The sequence below is a fragment of the Canis lupus genome, chromosome 5 (genome assembly GCF_048164855.1).
Source record: "Canis lupus baileyi chromosome 5, mCanLup2.hap1, whole genome shotgun sequence".
Classification (NCBI taxonomy): Eukaryota; Metazoa; Chordata; class Mammalia; order Carnivora; family Canidae; genus Canis; species Canis lupus.
Genome location: NC_132842.1, coordinates 61058790 through 61075684, shown reverse-complemented (window position 1 = coordinate 61075684; position 16895 = coordinate 61058790). Strand labels below are relative to the sequence as shown.

General features: G+C 53.2%; 1 protein-coding gene across 1 annotated transcript in view; it reads left to right on the top strand.

Annotated features, from left to right (window-relative positions):
* Positions 1-8262: 8262 nt before the first annotated feature.
* The window catches only part of SLC6A2 (solute carrier family 6 member 2), a 47565-nt gene continuing 38932 nt past the window's right edge, over positions 8263-16895 (top strand). The window contains exon 1 of the mRNA XM_072827024.1: positions 8263-8776. Coding sequence (XP_072683125.1) covers positions 8503-8776 — 274 coding nt within the window. The 5' untranslated portion in view covers positions 8263-8502. The remainder of the gene's footprint in view (positions 8777-16895) is intronic.

Genomic DNA, 16895 nt, shown 5'->3' with positions numbered 1-16895 from the left:
CGTCTGATTTGGCTCAGGATGTGATCCCGGGATCTGGGATGGAGTCCTGCATCAGGCTTCTCACAGGGAGCCTGCTTCTCCCTCTGCTTGTCTCTACCTCTCTCATGAATATATAAATAAAATAGTTTAAAAAATAAAAAATAAAATGCTGTGTACATTAAAGATGGGAAATACAGGGAGATATGTGCTGTGTTCCTGGACAGAAAGGGACAGAAAGACTGAATACAGTAGAAATGTCAGATGTCCCCAAACTGATCTATACATTTGGTGTAATCACAGTTGAAATTCCAATGGGATTTTTCAAGGAACCCAGTAAGCTGATTCTGAAATTTGTAAGGAAGAGCAACGCCAAGATGCTCCTTTTTTTTTTTTTTTAAAGATTTTATTTATTTCTTTATTTGAGAGAGAGAGAGAGAGAGAGCACAGGTAGGGGAGAAGGAGAAGCAGACTCTCTCACTGAGCAGGGAGCCTGATGCAGGGCTCAATCCCAGGACCCTGGCACCATGACCCAAGCCGAAGGCAGGCACTTCACCCACTAAGCCACCCAAGCATCCCGTCAAGACATTCCTGAAGAAAAAGAGCTGGAGAAACTTGCCCTATCAGATAGAAAAACACATTATAAAGGAACGCTGTTTGTTTTCCCAGCTTTATTGAGGTATAATAGACAAATAAAATTGTATACATTTAAAGTATACAATGTGTTTATTTGATATACATATACATCATGATGTGGTTACCATAATTAGATTAATTAACATTTCCATCACCTCACATAGTCACCTTTTTGTGTATGTATAGGGAGAGCAAGTTAGATCTACTCTCTTAGCAAATTTCAAATACATAATATGCTGTTGCTACTATAGTCACCATGCTGCACTTGAGATCCCCAGAACTTATTCATCCTATAACTGAAAGTCAGTACCTAGAAAGTAATGTTAGTTAAGCCATTGAAAGGCAGTATGAAGGGAAAAATTGTCAAATTTTAAATTGTAATTAAGGAAAATATCAGGTAGGGAAGGATTTCTTCAACGAAACACAAATACATAAACCAAAAGAAAAGTTAAAGTAAGGGGATATTAAATCACATTAAAATTAATAACCTTTATTCATCAACATCACCATATAGAGAAAAAAGACATAATACAACCAAGAAAAGATGTTTGCAATGTACCTAACAAATATTCATGCTCAGAATATTAAGAACTTCTGTGCATCAAGAAGAAAAGACAGACAAATCAATAGAAAATTATACAAACAAAAAATTGCACAAGCGACGTGCTACCATTTTAATAGGAGAAAAAGAAACACAACTGGCCAATACGCATGTAAAAAGATGTTCCACATCATTAGACATGCACGTTAAAGTCACATTTAAAAGAGTAGTAAAAATTTAAATAACACCAAGGGTTGGGGAAGATGTGAAGAAAATGGAAGTGAAGAAATAACTCTGCTAGGGAGTTTTCATTGGTACAACCATCTTAGAAAGTAGTTTGACATTCCTTGAAAAAGCTGAACAAACTAGCAATTTGCAAAGGATAGAAACTCTAGAAACTCTTCTATACGTGCATAGGAGTTGTCTGTACAAAAGTTTATAGGCAGAGTTGTTCAAATGTAAAATAACTGGAAATAATCCAAATGTCATTACACATACATTATTACACATACAATAGAAGGAACATAGGCAGCCATGAAAATGAGCAAACTCAGAGCGCCTGGGTGGTTTGAGCATCTGCCTTTGGCTCAGGTCATGATTCCCGGGGCCCCGGGACGGAGTCCTGCATCTGCCTATGTCTCTGCTTCTCTCTGTGTCTCTCATGAATAAATAAATTAATTAAATCTTTAAAAAAAAATGAAAGAAAGAAAATGAGTGAACTCCACCATCATGGGTGTGTCTCAAAAATATTACAGTCAAAGAAGTTATAAAAATATCTGTAGTGTGATTCCTTTTATATAAAGTTCAAAGAAGGACAAAATTTAATCATGTATTGTTAGGGAAATATTTGCAGGTGGTAAAGGAAGACAAAGAAATGACTAGCTGCTGAACACAGTGCGGTGGTGAGCAGTGGTGGGGAGCAGTGAAGGGGTACGCTGGGGGAGGGGTACACAGGGCTGGGAGGGTCCTGGGACTGGAAATGCTCGGTTTCTTTTTTTTAAGTATGTATGTATGTATGTATGTATTTATGGAGAGGCAGAGACATAGGCAGAGAGAGAAGCAGGCTCCCTGCAGAGAGCCTGATGCGGGACTGGATCCCGGGATCCTGGGATCACACCTTGAGCCAAAGGCTGACCCTGAACCACTGAGCCACCCAGGCGTCCCGAAATGCTCTATTTCTTATCCCATGGATAGGGGTTCTTATATGTTCATGTCATTAATATTATTTACACTGTAAAACTGTTCATACTTGCTTTATATACTTCTCCTGAAGTGTGATACAGTTCAACTAAATTAGAAGTGCTGTCGTGTATGTGCATATTTCTGGGAGATTCCACGTTTCATCAGATTATCTAAGGAGAGACTAGTCTTCTAACAGAGGGCAGCTGGGCATGAAGGTTTCTGGGGCTCCCTCCTGCTCTGATATTCCCCGGAAGGGCAGAGTCCATGTGCCAACCTGACAATGGCTCATCCTGGTCAGCCAATCGCAAGTCCCCTCTGGCCTGGAGATAAACGCAGACTAAGTGTGACCATAACTCACCTGTCACCGTAACTCATGTGACCACTGTAAGGCCAAAGGATGTGTTAGGGGGCTCCTGCAGAGGAGAAAGGGCCATTCTTTCCTCCCCAGAGGCTGAATCCCTTTGCCTTGGACCTCTCCTTCCCTGTCTCCCTCCCCAGCTCCTCTCCTGACCTGCCCTCTGTCTTCTCCCTGCAGTCCCCATGTTGTCATTGGACTTGCCCATGATCCCAACACCTGAAACCAGCAGAGCAAGAGTCAGGACCTGGGTGCTGACTCCCCAGCCCAGTGAGCAGTCTTTCTGCTACACCACCTGATGATCCTGTTCTCTTTTGGCCCAGCCCCTCTGTCCTTGTCTGATTCCCATGCGTCCCCACCCCCGGGGGCCATGGGGTTTGGCTTGGGTTTGTACTGGCAAGTCCACAAAAGGATGCGTTTACTCATTTGTCCATATCACCCATGGAAGTACTTTGGTTTTATTCTGAATGAGACAGGAACATGAGAGAGATAGAGAGGGACAGGATCTGAAGGCAGCTGCGTAGAGCTTAACCTTCAGAGGCAACGGGAGTATAGGGGAGGCCACTCAGAGGCTGTGGAGTAATCCGGGCTCCGATGGGGGCAGACCATTCCCCGTGGAGGCTGAGCAGAGGTAAGGCAGCTTGGACCCACAGAGCTTGTAGTCTCATTGGATGTGGAAGTATGAAAAAGAGGAGTCAAGGCCAACTCCAAGGTTTTTTGGGTTGAGAAGCTAGAAGAAAGAAGATGCCATCACCTGGAATGAGGGAGAAGCTTGTTTGTGGGGATCAGGAAGGGGAGCATAAGAATTCTCTCATGGACACAGTAGTTCCAGATGCCTTTTATCACCCGTGTAGAGACATGCAACCTGTAGTTAGAACCAGGCAGAGGATGTAAACACATACGTCAATGACAGATGGATGTGCTTTAATGTCAGTGCCTGGATGTGGCCCATTGGTGTAGGAGCTCAGCAGAGAAGAATCTAAGGCCTGAGCCCCTCTGGGTAATTTGGAAGCTCAAGGACCAAGGTGGCTCCTGTGGGACAGGTTCTGGAGGAGACAGATTTCAGCCTATGGGAGTCTTTTATTGATATTATTTTTAAATGCAGTCAGTATAAGTTGTATCAGGGACCGAAGGCCCGAAGGCAGTTCAGCTGCAAGGATGTAGGTCTAACGCTGTGGTTCAAAAAAGAAAAAAAAAGAGAGAGAGAGAGAGAGAGAGAGGAAAGAAGGAAGGAAGGGAAGGAGGGAGGGAGGGAAGAAGGGAGAAAAGGAAGGAGGGAAGGAAGGCAATCTATAGGCAAACCTCTCCTCTTCTCTGGCCTTAGTCCCTCCATCACTGCAGTGAAGGTACGTATCCTCAAGACACCCCCAGGACCCAGCCCCTTGGATTCCAAATGTCCTCCAGCCTATCCTTTGTGTGTCAGGGTCTTGGCGTCTGCCGGGAGATGTCCCCAGAGCTGGACTGACAGCACTAGCCATCACCTTGTGCCCATGGCCTGTGTCACCAAGTGCCATGGTAAGTGGAAGTGACGCCTCCCCAGAGATCAGGTTAGCTCTGATAATGCTCCAGCCGTCTGCCCACCCGCTTGCCCTCAGGCCACCTGGAAGGGCAGTATGCAGGGTACAGAGAGAAGCCACATGGCCCCATGGCTCTTGGAGTGATGGGCAGGGAGTCTGGGCCAGAAATGGAGAGAAATGCCTTCCCCTTCAGCCCAGCCTCAGCCTGGAGTTCCCACTGCTGTTCCCCAGAAGTCTCAGAAACACCAGGCGAACTCTCAGGGCCTGCTGATTGGCCCTCTGAGGGCATGCATGAATGGGGGGATGCCTCCCTCCGTCCCTGTAGCAGACACTCCTGTGCCCCTCCCACCCTGTTCCTGCCAATGCACCCCACCACCAGCTCCCTACTGCCAGTACCTAGGACTCTGCTAGAAGAAGCCTTTTCCTGGCGACTAGAGCATGCTCAGCCCACACACCAGGCAGGCTGGAAATGCTGGCAAGTTAACACCCTGGGCACAGACTAAATGGATAAATATTCCAACTTCCTTGCCCAGGAGTGGGACAACAGAGGCATGCTCTGCGCGGTCTCCCAGAGGTCCCCGGCAGGACTGAACACCAGCTGCCCACAGCTGCAACTGCTCCTTCATGTCGGCTCTGTGGGTTCCCTTTCTTGTCTGCCCTCCCGGCTCTCTACAAGCGCTTCCAGGAACTGTCTCCTAAATAAAGTGCTCAAATTCAAATCTTTGTTTCAGATTCTGCTTCTGGAGGAATCCAACGTAAACAACCGGAACCAAAGATACCAAGCCCAACCAGTGGTGGAGATCTCTTCTAGTTCTGTTTTGTACACACTTCTACAGCATGAGCTATGTGGCAGGATATATTGGGCACCGTCCTTGTCCCTAGTAGGGAAATCACACAGATAACTGTACTAGACAAATATATAAAGCAGGATAAAGAAAGTGGTGGGGAGGTGGTTATCAGGGAGGGCCTTACAGTGGAGATGACATCTGAGGTTTTGAAGGATGAATAGGAGTTCTCCAGGTAGACAAGAGGAAGATGGGAATAGCATAGTTAACAATCCAGAGGTGTAAAAAGGCACAAGGTATAAGAGATTTGATCAAACAGAGAATCTTGTCTGTACTGCTAAAGGTATTTAGATATTATCTTGAAAAGATAGGAGGATTTTAAGAAATTGTGGGTTATCTTTTTCTGATTGCATAAGCATCAAATGCTCATTGTAGACAAGTTGGAAGATAAATAGAAGTATAAAGAAGAAAATAAAATTACCTTAAATCCAGGGTTAATTAAATCACACTGGTGTGTTGTCTCTCGGGGGAGGAGAGGAGGAGGCAGAAGAGTGAGGTGATCAGACTCAAGTTTTAGAAAGAGCTCTGGTGGCTGGTGAACATCATGCGGCTGGAAAGATACTGGACGTGAGGTGGCCGGCTGGGAGGATCCTCCACGGGGATGCTGGGTGGGGGGAGGGGGGAGGCTGGGCTTCCCAGGGTGCTCAGAGGTGGGAGTCTCTGGACCAGCTGGGTGGGGCATGGGGTAAAACAGAGGAGGGAAACATGATCACTAGAGAGACTCCGAGGGTCTCTACCCGTCAATGGGTGGGGGTGACAGGGGCTGGGAGCCAGGAGACCTGGGTTCTCATTGCAACTTTGTCATTTCCACTCTGTGGGACTTCAGGCAGATCCCTTGAATCCTCAGAGCCACACTTCCCTGACCTGAAAATGGAAAGACTATTTCATTCCTACTTTCCTCATGGGCTTGTCAAGATAGTCCATGGGTCAAAGGGGACTGCCAACCTTGATGGATGAGAACCTGTGGCTCCAGGCTCTCCTGAAACTTTGGCTCAATCCTTTCCCTGACCTTCTCTGCCTCTACTCACCAGCCCCTAGGAGGCCAGGGCAGACTCACCATCCACTAATTTTCCCTCCCTCTCTACATCCTTCACAGAGGATATGTCTACTCTTCCCTCTGGCAAAAAGGCTCTTGACACCCCCATGCACCACCATGAATGCATTCAGTTTCCATACTAATTGGTGCCCTAGTATGTTCCAGGTGTTAGGAATACAGTGGTGTACAGGACAGTCAAGATCCCTGCCCTCCTGGCGCTCATATGCTACCCAAGGGGAAACATATCATAAACAGATAAATTTGTATACTGATGTAGTGAAGGGGGTAAAATAGGATGGTGTGATACAGAGAGTGGGGTGTATTTTAGACTTGAGTGGTCCAGAAGGGACCAGTGAACTAAGATCTAAACAATTCAGGCAGAGGAAGTGCAAGTGTAAAGGTCCTGGGGTGGATTTGGGCTTGGACTGTTTAAAGAACAGGAAGGTCAGCACTCCTGGGTTTGTCAAAATTCCTGTCCACCTCCCTTAAGTGTTGTCACCTCCGTGATGCCTTCTTGGATTATCCCCTCACCCCCAGTCACACACACACACACACACACACACACACACACACACATCCTTTACTTGCTGATTCAGCTCCAGCCAGTGTCCATACCCCTGCAGTTACAACCAATCCTCACCACACTGGGTTGTGAAGGACTCTCCGCACACTAGACTGGCAGCTCTTTGAGGCAGGCACTATCTCCAGGGCTCCGCTAGCCAGCACTGTTCGGGCACGTAGCGGGTGATCATTTGACAAATGAAGAAACTGGCCAGTAGAGAAGTGAATACCAGGTAAAAGAGCTCACTCCTTTACTTGTTTAAATGCTGCCTTCTCCAGCTCCCTGAAGAGCTGCCTCGTCCCTCCCGCTACCCCACTCCTCATGCCCTTACCATGCTCCACTTTCCCCTTTGCACACATCACCGTCCCACATACCACAGGCCGTGTTTATTTATCATGCTACCTGTCCCACCCACCTCCTCACACGCACAGAATGTAAACCCCACCCATCAGAGTTTGGGGTTAAGTTGTGCAGGAATGTACCCCAAGAGTCTAGACCAGTGCCTGGCACATAGCAGGCATATGTAGGCACAGATGCGCACGAGGTAAGCGAAGGCGTGGATCACGGATGGGTTTCTCGGCCTCGGCCTCGCGGAACAGGAGGCACCCCTGCAGATGCGCGCTAGCCTGCCTCTAACAGAGGAGGTCAGGGCTGGGGGGCGACCCCTCCGCCCCGCGCCCGCCGCCCGCCCGCGCGCGGTCTGCGCACCCGTAGGCTCTGGACAGAACATTCCCACTTTGTGGCTGGAGAAACTCCAGCGGGGCAGTCTAAGTGGCCCGAGGCGGATGGCAGAGCGGGTGCTGGCTCGGGTCATCTGCTCTCCCTGCTCTCTCCCGGGTCCCTCGCCGACGCCGCTCTGACCCCGGTTCCGCGGTGGGAAGTCGGAGCCGGGTGCCCCCCGGGAGCTGCGCCTGGCGCGCCGCTGCGGGCTGGAAAGGGAGCGGGCGCCGGGTCCCCGCGTCGCCCCGAGCCCGCGCGCGCCCCCGCCCCTGCCCAGCCGCGGCCGCGCTGTCAGTCCCCATTAGCGCTAACAGGCTCCAGACGGAGCGGGCCCGGCGCGGGCTTAATGCAATCGGCGCGTTACCTGGGGCGCAGGCTACATTACCAGCCCGGCCCCCGCCCGGCGCGGCCAGAAGCAGCCAGCCCGCGCCCCGCCGGCCGCCCCGCGCCTCCCGCGTCCTCGGGCCGCGCCCGAGCCCCACGCGGCGGAGCCCAGCCCCGGCCCGCGCCCCGCGCCCCGCCGCCCGCCGCGGCCAGGCGGGCACCGGGATCGCGGCGAGGCCCGACACGTGAGTGCGCCCTGCGCGCCGCGGCCCAGGTGCGCCGGGGAGGCCCCGGCCGAGGGCGCCGAGCCAGAGCCGCCGCGAGTTTGAAGTGCAGAGGGGTGAGTGTCCGGGAGGCTCCCGGGGCCGCTGCACGCGGCGCAGATCGGAGCTGGGGGCGGGGGACAGGGAGCGGCGACCGGCACCGTCTTGGTCACCGCCCTGGGCAGCGTCTCAGCCTCCGCGCGTCCCGGCCCCGCCATCTGGGGGCGAGAGGGAGCGGGCGCAGGAGCGACGCGCGGCGGGTCCCGGGCCAGACCCACGGGGCGCGGCGCGGCCGTCTCCGCCTCTCGGTTCAGTCTCCGCTCCGCGCGCCGCTACGACTGTTCCCAAATTCTTCCGACAGACGCGCTCGGGTTTGGCGATCCCCGCGCCCGCCCGTGCGCCCGGCCGCTGTGTCTCCGCGCTCCGGGGGTGTCGGGAGGCGCAGGCAGGGCGGGATGGCCCAGTGACCGCGGCTCTTCCCTCCACCCGAGCAGGACCTCGGCGTGCTCCCAGGACCGCTGCCGTTCCCCTCGCCGACCGCACCCATGCTTCTGGCGCGGATGAAGCCGCAGGTGCAGCCCGAGAACAGCGGGGCGGCCCCGGGGCCGGAGCCGCCCGGGCAAGGGCGCAAAGCCGTGGAGCTGTTGGTGGTGAAAGAGCGCAACGGCGTCCAGTGTCTCCTGGCGTCCGGAGCCGGCGACGAGCAGCCCCGGGAGACCTGGGGCAAGAAGATCGACTTCCTGCTGTCGGTGATCGGCTTCGCGGTGGACCTGGCCAACGTGTGGCGCTTCCCCTACCTCTGCTACAAGAACGGCGGCGGTGAGCCCCCCCGATGCGCCGGGGTTGGACTGGGGAGGCCACCTGCCCGCAGCGGCGGCCCGGCCGGGACAGGGGCTGGGATGGAGGAGCCGGGAGGGACGCGCCGCGGGAGAAGGGAAGCACGTGAGCGAGTCTGGAGCGCAGCAAGGGTCTGGACAGGGCTCAGGGCAGAAAGGGATTGGAATTCCCGATGGAAAGGGGGAAATGGAGGCTGGTCCCCGGGCAGTGATAGGCGCACGGGTAGAAGGACAGAATCTGAGACCCTGAAATGGGCGAGAAACCCTCATCTTTTGATGGTTTGCAGGAAGAGGTGGAGATCTGGAGAGCTCTGGAAGGGGCGCCAGAAGTGCTCAGGATGTGACAGCCAGACACAAAAGTGACCCTAACTCCAGCACCCTGAGCCTTGGGGCAGGGACCTCTGGGCCAAAAGGGGAGAGAGGATGTGGGTTCCCTGACGGACTTGGGAGGCCCTGCACTCTTGGGGACAAAGACTCTGGAACAGACACACACCAAGAGTGGCTAGTGCCAGAGGGAACTCCACTCTCGGCTTGGTGGAGGCACCAGAGTGCCCAGCCTAGGTAGGATGTCGTCATTAGGTACCAGAAGCTGGCCCGATCCTTGAAGCAGGAGGCCTGGGGGTTTGGGATGAAGGCTTTGCCTCCTGGGGTCGTGGCCACGTGGGAGAGGGGCCTGGAGGAAACTCCAGGGGAAGTAGCCAGGCTCTCTCCCCTTTCCTGAGCAGGGTGACAGATGACCTACCTGCCTGGGGTGTGAGTCTAGAGACCAACCACAGCACAGTGAAAGGGTCAGAGCCCTGGAAAAAGTGGCTTGAGGGCGGAATACAAGGTGCTAAGCCCCTAGCTCCTTCTTGAGGTCCCATAGACTCTGGGACCCAGCTGTTTGCTTCAGAATTTTCCCTGGACACTTGCTTTGGTTGAGAAATGGGAAGCATGATCCCAAGGTGACACTCTTCCGTGTGTGGTTGGCCCCGGGGAGGGAGGAAAGGCAGATTCCATGTATTTTTAGCAGATGGGGAAATGATGAATGAAAGACACACTGAGGCCCTAAGTTGCGCCACCCAGCATGTCCCCAGTTACTATCCGAGACAGTGTGTCCCTAGATAGCAGGAGGCCGTATCATTAATCAGCAGTAGTTATCAGGTTCCTCCCAGGGTGAGGCACAGTGCTAGGCTCTGCAGAGGCCACCTAGATATATTCATCACCAGGTCTGCCTGCAAGGAGCTTTAGTCACCCAAAGTGTCCCACCACCACACGCCATTTTCACGGTTTTAAGTATTCGTTGAAACTAAAAGCATCCCAGGTAGCCAATTGGACACATCGGCTAGCTGGATGTTTTGCAGCTAACCCTGGGTGCTCCCTCGGCCATTGCCACCAACTGTGAGCGCCTGCTGCATGCGTGCAAGGTGATACTCCAGGTGCTGGGGACACAGACACAGCCGATTTGTCACAGGCTCCAGTTTGTAGGCAGACTTGGCGGGAAGCTTCTCTCCTCGGAACCTGGCACATCACCCCACCCAAGTTGTTCGGTCACTTATCTCTTTGTGTATTGGTCACCCAAATAGACCGGGGCACATAGATGTGGCTTGCTCCTCCCTCTATTTCGAACACCCCAAATAAGGTCTAGGTCCTAGGAATGTGGTAGCAGGTACCCAACAGACTTCCACTGAATGTGTAAATGAATGAAATGATCCAAGCCCTCAAAGCCTTATGCCCACCCAGAGACATCGGGCACCCCAGCAGTAACTGACCAAGAGAGGGTGCTGCTGCTGGGCGGGGGGTAGTCTAGGGGTTCGAGGCCTTGGCTGTGCAGTCCCTGGTTCCAGCTCCTGCCAGTGGGACTTGGGGCGGCCTCATATGCCCCAGTGTCCTCATCCATCAAGTGGAAAGAATGGTTTTCATCTCTGAGGGTGAGGATGGGATGTCACACGAGGCTCGTGGAGAGCTGGGCATGGAGCAGGGCTCCTAGTAAAGGTAGCGGCTACTCTTTCTGAGCAACATTTTGATGATGTGGGAAATAGATGTGAGAGGTGACCGGTGCTCTAAAGGCCTGAGGAGGGGCTGTGTGAGCAAGATGGGGAGGGGGACTGTGCTTGGAGCTCAGCCCCTTGGGGTGGGAGGGGCATGGACAAGCCTCGAGAAGGTGGGAGGCATTCTTGTCGTTGGAGAATGCACACGGGATCATCTCAGAGACGAGGGGTGTGGGCTGGCCGGAGGGCAAGCCAAGTGGAGATAAGGGTGGAGAGGCAAGTCGGGGCCCAGCCCAGGAGACCTTGAATGCCAGGCTAAGGGGTGGGGAAGTTGTACCAGTGAATTTCCATTTCTGGCTCCGCTGTCCATGGTTGACACAACCTCCCCCTCCATCTCCTACTTGAAGAAGGTGGCTCCTTCTGTAAACTACTCCTCGGCCCCCTGGGGGAGCTCAGCTGGCCACTTCAGAGCTTTATCTCTGCTAAGCCCTCTGGGCTGCTCCTTCGGAGATCAATTCTTAACCTTGATTCTAAAGTCAGTCCCTGACATGGGCCAGCAGGTTGCACAGGTGGGTATCCTATAATCGTGGAAGCAGCCAGAAGACCCCAGTTTGAATCCCAGCTCCATTTCTCTGGGCATGGCCCAGCCTCTCTGTAAGCCCAAGCTTCCCGCTACAGCTAAAGATGAGCTTAGACGACCCCCAAGAGCTGTCCTTCTCTGATGGCCTAGCTCGGCACCGCACCCAGGCCGGGCCTCACCCGCCCTGTTACTTACTAGCCTGTGTACTCCTCTGGTTCCAGTTTGAACATAGTAACCTCCCAGCCTGGCTGTGCACACTGGCTCAGACTGGAGGATGTTTGGAGATGTTAGAGGTGCCAATAGTCTAGGCCCCCGGCTAATACTTTCTGAATAAATTCCTGGGAACCATCAGCCTGTCTGAACATCTTCCCATAGGCCAGCTGCTGGGACGACGCACAAGTGCAGGAGGCTGCCGACAGGGAAGGCCAGTCTTGGAAATTCCAGGGCTTTGTTCAGAACCTTCTCCAACAGAGAGACACTGCCAGGCCGTGGGGCTATTTTCAGAGTGCTAGAATCTCCCTTGCACCTGTGATCTTGGGCCTGGCCTGTGCTGGTCCCCAGGGAGGCGTGGGCAGCTCTGCTGGGTCCCCATGTCTGCCTCCCTGACAGGGAAGGGGTCTTGGCAACGGCTACTTCTGAGATGAGTCCTGTGCTGTCAGGCACGTGGTCCCTGGGTTCAGACAGACCCAGGTTGAATCTAAACCTGACACTTCCTGGAAATGTAGCCTTGGACTCATCCTCTCTGGGCCTCAGTTTTCTTGTGCAGAGAAGGAGAAAGAGTATACCTTCTGGCAGGGTGATGACATAGATGACATAAACGAAGGCCTCAAAATAGTGTCTGGTGTGTAGAAAGGGCTCAGTAAACGGACCTGTTCCTATTGTTGTTATCGTTTGATGATTTTTAACTACAGGCTAGAACCAGGAGGTCCTGAGTCTGGAGGGAACAGAACTGATTCTAGGAGGAAATTGAGGAAGGAGGGTAAGAATGGACAGCAGGCACACCGGGGAGGCCCAGAGAATCAAGAATCAAGAGCTGAGCTTTGCTCCGTGTTCTGACGGTCTAAGCTCGTCCCACTGTGCTTTGCTCACCTGGAAAATGGGAACTAACATTCCCTGCACAGGGTCCTATGAGATGGGGCTCTGGTCCCGAATAGGGCTCTTCTCCTTTCCCTAGTAAGCTGAGGGGTTTGGTACCCACAGCCCACAGGGGTGGGAGCCCTCTTGGCCAAAATATCTGGGCCTCTGGAGGCTGGATGTGAAATGGTGGCTGGTACAGAGGTCAGAGGCTTGTGAACTCAGTGCCCTCACACCCAGCTGGGCCATGGGAGGCCGTCTACAACCCTGAGTGTGCCAAGCCTGGCTCCTATTGTTCAGCTCAGTTGCAGGGGAGCCAGCCAGCTGGCGTGGCCCTCCACTGATGAGTTTGCAGGAATGAGGTGCTCGTCAGGGGCTAGAGCTGAGACTTTAATCTGGGGTCATCAGCGTGATGTGGCTCATTGCTCTAAGCTGGCCAGGAAGATCTAAAGAAGCTGGTTTCCAGCAAGATGGGTTGCCATGGGGATAAATGTTCCACCCTTTCCTGTGGTCCCAGACCCAACTGCCTAAGTCAGGATTAGGTCACAGTGCAAGTGAAGGAAGGCCCTGGGGCTTTCCTTAGCTGCATCCTCCATGTGAGTCACTGCTGGGAGCCACTGATTTCATGAGAAAGCATTTGCAACATGCCCACCATATGCCAGGAACACAGAGATGAGCAAAAGGCAATCCCCCTCCCTCAGGGAGCTCATGGTCCATGGTAGATATCCTAAAAATCAATGTCATCTTCAATTCTGTTATTGGAAGTGTTGTATCCCGAATGAGGGAGACAAGGTTCTTTTGGTTTTTGGTGGGTAGTACTTCCCTCCACAGTGTAGTTCTGAGCATCCGGAACACCCTCTTAGTTCATTTTAATGAGGCCGGGACCGAGATGGGAAACCAGAACCTTCGAGGAGCTATAGGGAGAGCCCCAGCTTCATTCATAAAAATCAGGTCAGATGCTATGAGGTTGACAGCAGAGGGAGAGTGGTTAGATGAGGAGGAGTAGCCTCAACGCTAGTTTCCCTGAATTTCACCCCCATTGCCCTCCTTAAAGGAGCCAGGGGGGTTGATCAGGAAGGGGGCATGTTTCCTCACTGGGCATGTTCTCCGGTCTCAGAGACAAAGTCAGCTCCCAGGTCAGCTGGAAGTTCCTAACCTGAATGTGTAGATCACTTGGTGTGAAACTTCCTCCTGGAGCAGCAGGAGCTTCTGCAAAGGCGTGTGTCCATGCTCCTGGCTAATCTCAGGGAGAGGCAGGAGTCAAGGGCTGCAAGACTCCACCTGGGCTGAGGTTAGGGGGATCCTGAGGCCAGGGAACAGGAGCCCATGGGGGTCCTTGAGGCCCCCAAGGAGAAGACAAGTCTTGGGGAGGGGAAAACACAAGTTGTCACTACATGGTTCCAATACCCTACCCTAGAGAGAGTCTGGGTTGACAAACTTGAATGATCTGGGCTTGGTTTATTACAAGAACTGGAGTGTTTGCCTGAAGAAATGGCCGCGTGAAGCCAGCTGTTTAGCTGGCAAAGGCTCAGAAGGGGATGCTATGCCTGACCCCTGGGGTGCAAAGCATTGCTTTGGACAAGACTGATCAGTTTTGTTCTACAGGGCTCTAAGGCCAGAAGGAAGGCAGAAAGTGGAGGCTGCGGGCAAGGGATTGAGGGAAGGGGAGAAGGGGGAAAAGCAGTGTTGGCTAGATGGAGAGGTTGGCTGCCAAGTTCAGCAGGGCCTCAGCTGACCATGGGGACCTCTGAAACTGGGATGGCCCCACACACTTGTCCCAGGTTGAGGTGAGGAGGCTGAGACTATGTCCCGTAGTCAACAGATCAGTGGATACCAGCTGCCTGGGGAAGGGGCTGTGGCCTTGGGTGAGGTGGCTCTCTTCACCTGAGGCACTTGCCAAGGGCCTGTGACAGCTGAGGACAGAGCAGTGCCAGCTGCGGGGAAGCAGGTCCGTCATTCCTGAGGGGCTCTGGACAGCACTGTGGGACCCCTTTCTAGTCATGGGCTGCCCAGAAGCCCCTCAGTTATCACAGCACACCAGGATGCAGAGGCTGTCACCCGTACTTCCCCACACTGACCAACTCTCCAGGCCCCAGCCAGGTGTCCTACAATTCAGTCCTGACACCTGTGACCTGGATTTGGCAGGCCCCACAGGTTAAGGGCTCAGTTTCCGAAGATTGCCCCCCACCTCAGATGCTCGTCACAGGTCTCCAGCTGTCACCTGTGTTTCTGACCAACTGGCTATAAACCAGGGGTTTCCATGATCCCCTCGTCAGGTTCAGAAATTGGCTATAGCAGCTCCAAGAACTCAGGGAAGCGCTTACTTACATTTTCCAGTCTGTCATGAAGGGTACGATGAAGGATACTGATGGGCAGCCAGATGAGGAGGTCATGGGGCGAGGTCTGGAGGAGTCCCATGTGGGGGGTCTCTGCCCTTGTGGGCTCTGCCATCCTCCTGGAACATGGGTGTGTTCACCAACCTAGAAGTGTTCCAAATTCTGTAGTTCAGAGATCTTTCTGGAAGCTTCGTCACGTGGGTGTACTCGATATTAGCTTCATCTCTAGCCCCTCTTTCTTTCCCAGAGGTGGGAGGCTGGGCCTGAAACTTCCAAGCTTCTAATCAAGGCCTGACCTTTCTGGTGACCAGCCCCCACCCAGGAGCTCGCTAAGAATTGCCTCATTAGAACAAAAGACACTCCTAGCACCTAGAAAATCCCAGGAGCTCTGTGTAGGACACTCCTATCACTCTCACTTGGAAAATTATAAGGATTTTTAAGGGCTCTGGGGCAGGAACCCAGAGCAGAGACCAGATATCTATATATCATATTAATGTCACTGGGTGGGTCTGCTCTGGGTCGTGCTTTATTTTTATTTTTTTTATTTTTTAGTTCTTTTTTTTTTTAAGATTGATTTGATTGATTGATTGATTGATTTATTCAGAGAGAGTGAAAGAGAGGCAGAGACACAGGCAGAGAGAGAAGCAGGCTCCATGCAGGGAGCCTGACATGGGACTCGATCCCGGGTCTCCAGGATCACACCCTGGGCTGCAGGTGGCGCTAAACCGCTGTGCCACCGGGTCTGCCCTGGGTTGTGCTTTAGGGGGCCCGTTTCTGCCCTCCTGCCCTTCTCACCAAGGCCAGGGCCAAGAGGGCCTGGCCACCCAGAACACTGCCTCCCCACACCACCCCAGGCACCGGGGCCCTGGAATTCCCTGTGCGAACACCACAGCCCCCTTCTGGGTCTTCGGGCCGCTCACCTAATTTCTTCTGCCATATGGATTGTGCTGCAGGTATGCAGGCCCTGGATCCAGGGGAGGCCAGGGGCTCGTTGTCTGCAGGGGTGTGGAGACATGCGGGTGCGAGACTCCACACGTGTGTGCAAAAGGCCTTGCATGCCGCTGGACAGCCCTGTGGTGGGGAGGAAGTACACAGGGCAAGTGGGGCTCCCCCTATGCTACCACATTGTGGTGCAAAGCTATAGGAGAGGAGGGTTCCAGAATTGAAGCTTGTAACAGAACCGTCATGAAGGTTTAGTTGTCGAGGTAAGAAGATAAGGCACATGTGATTTAAAAGGTATGGCTGATTTATTGAAAAAGGTGGCCACGTATGGCGTACTCTTGCCCCGTACTCTTGTCCCGGCCCCAGCCTTGCACCTGCTGGGAGCAGTGCTGTCTCCAAAGGAAGCTCACCCTCTCTGGCACCCTTACATCTGCTCTGCCTTTGGAGTGTTCGGAGAAGGGGCACAAATCTGGCTACCCTTGGCACTGGCCAAGATTTTCATGGAAATCTGGTGCAAGCTGTAGGCAGTGACCATCCATAGCTGAGCTACAGGCACCAAGGAAACAGCTCTGTGGGTTTTCCCTTGTTGGTATATCAGGGTGTGGCCACAAGGCACAGTTTGAGGAATCTGAGCATTAGCAGACTGGGAAGTGGGTTCCACTAAGCCTCAGGGGACTCTCTTTGCCTTCTTGCAGCCTGTTCCTGATCATACTCTCTCCACCTCACCCCAAATCCCCAGCAGGCCCAGGGCCCCACTGCCACTAGCCAAGTCCCCTCTAGGCATTCACTCCCCTTTCCTGAGCTCCACATCTGCCCTGGTGCATCCCACTCAGAACTTAGTGAGCACTGGGCTTCCTTTCCTGAGGACTTGGCTTTTGCACAGAAGACTCCAGAACCCCTCGGTGACCAGTAGGGTCACTCCGTATAGTAACGGGATTGTCAGAGTGCACCAGGCTAGAGGAGATGGGACAGATGCTTTCCTTACAAAATTCATCCAAAGGCCATTTATCAGAGCCCCTTTCACAGCTGGTAGTTCTTTTCCTCGTGTGTTTGTGTGTGTCAGGGTGCAGAAGGACCATGAGTGTGCACAAGTGTGCATCTGTGTACATGCATATGTGCTGAAGGCTCAGCAGGTATGCCCTGGAGGCATTTCTCCAGGTCTGCACACCAGCACCTGCACAACCAGAGCATTCTAGAATC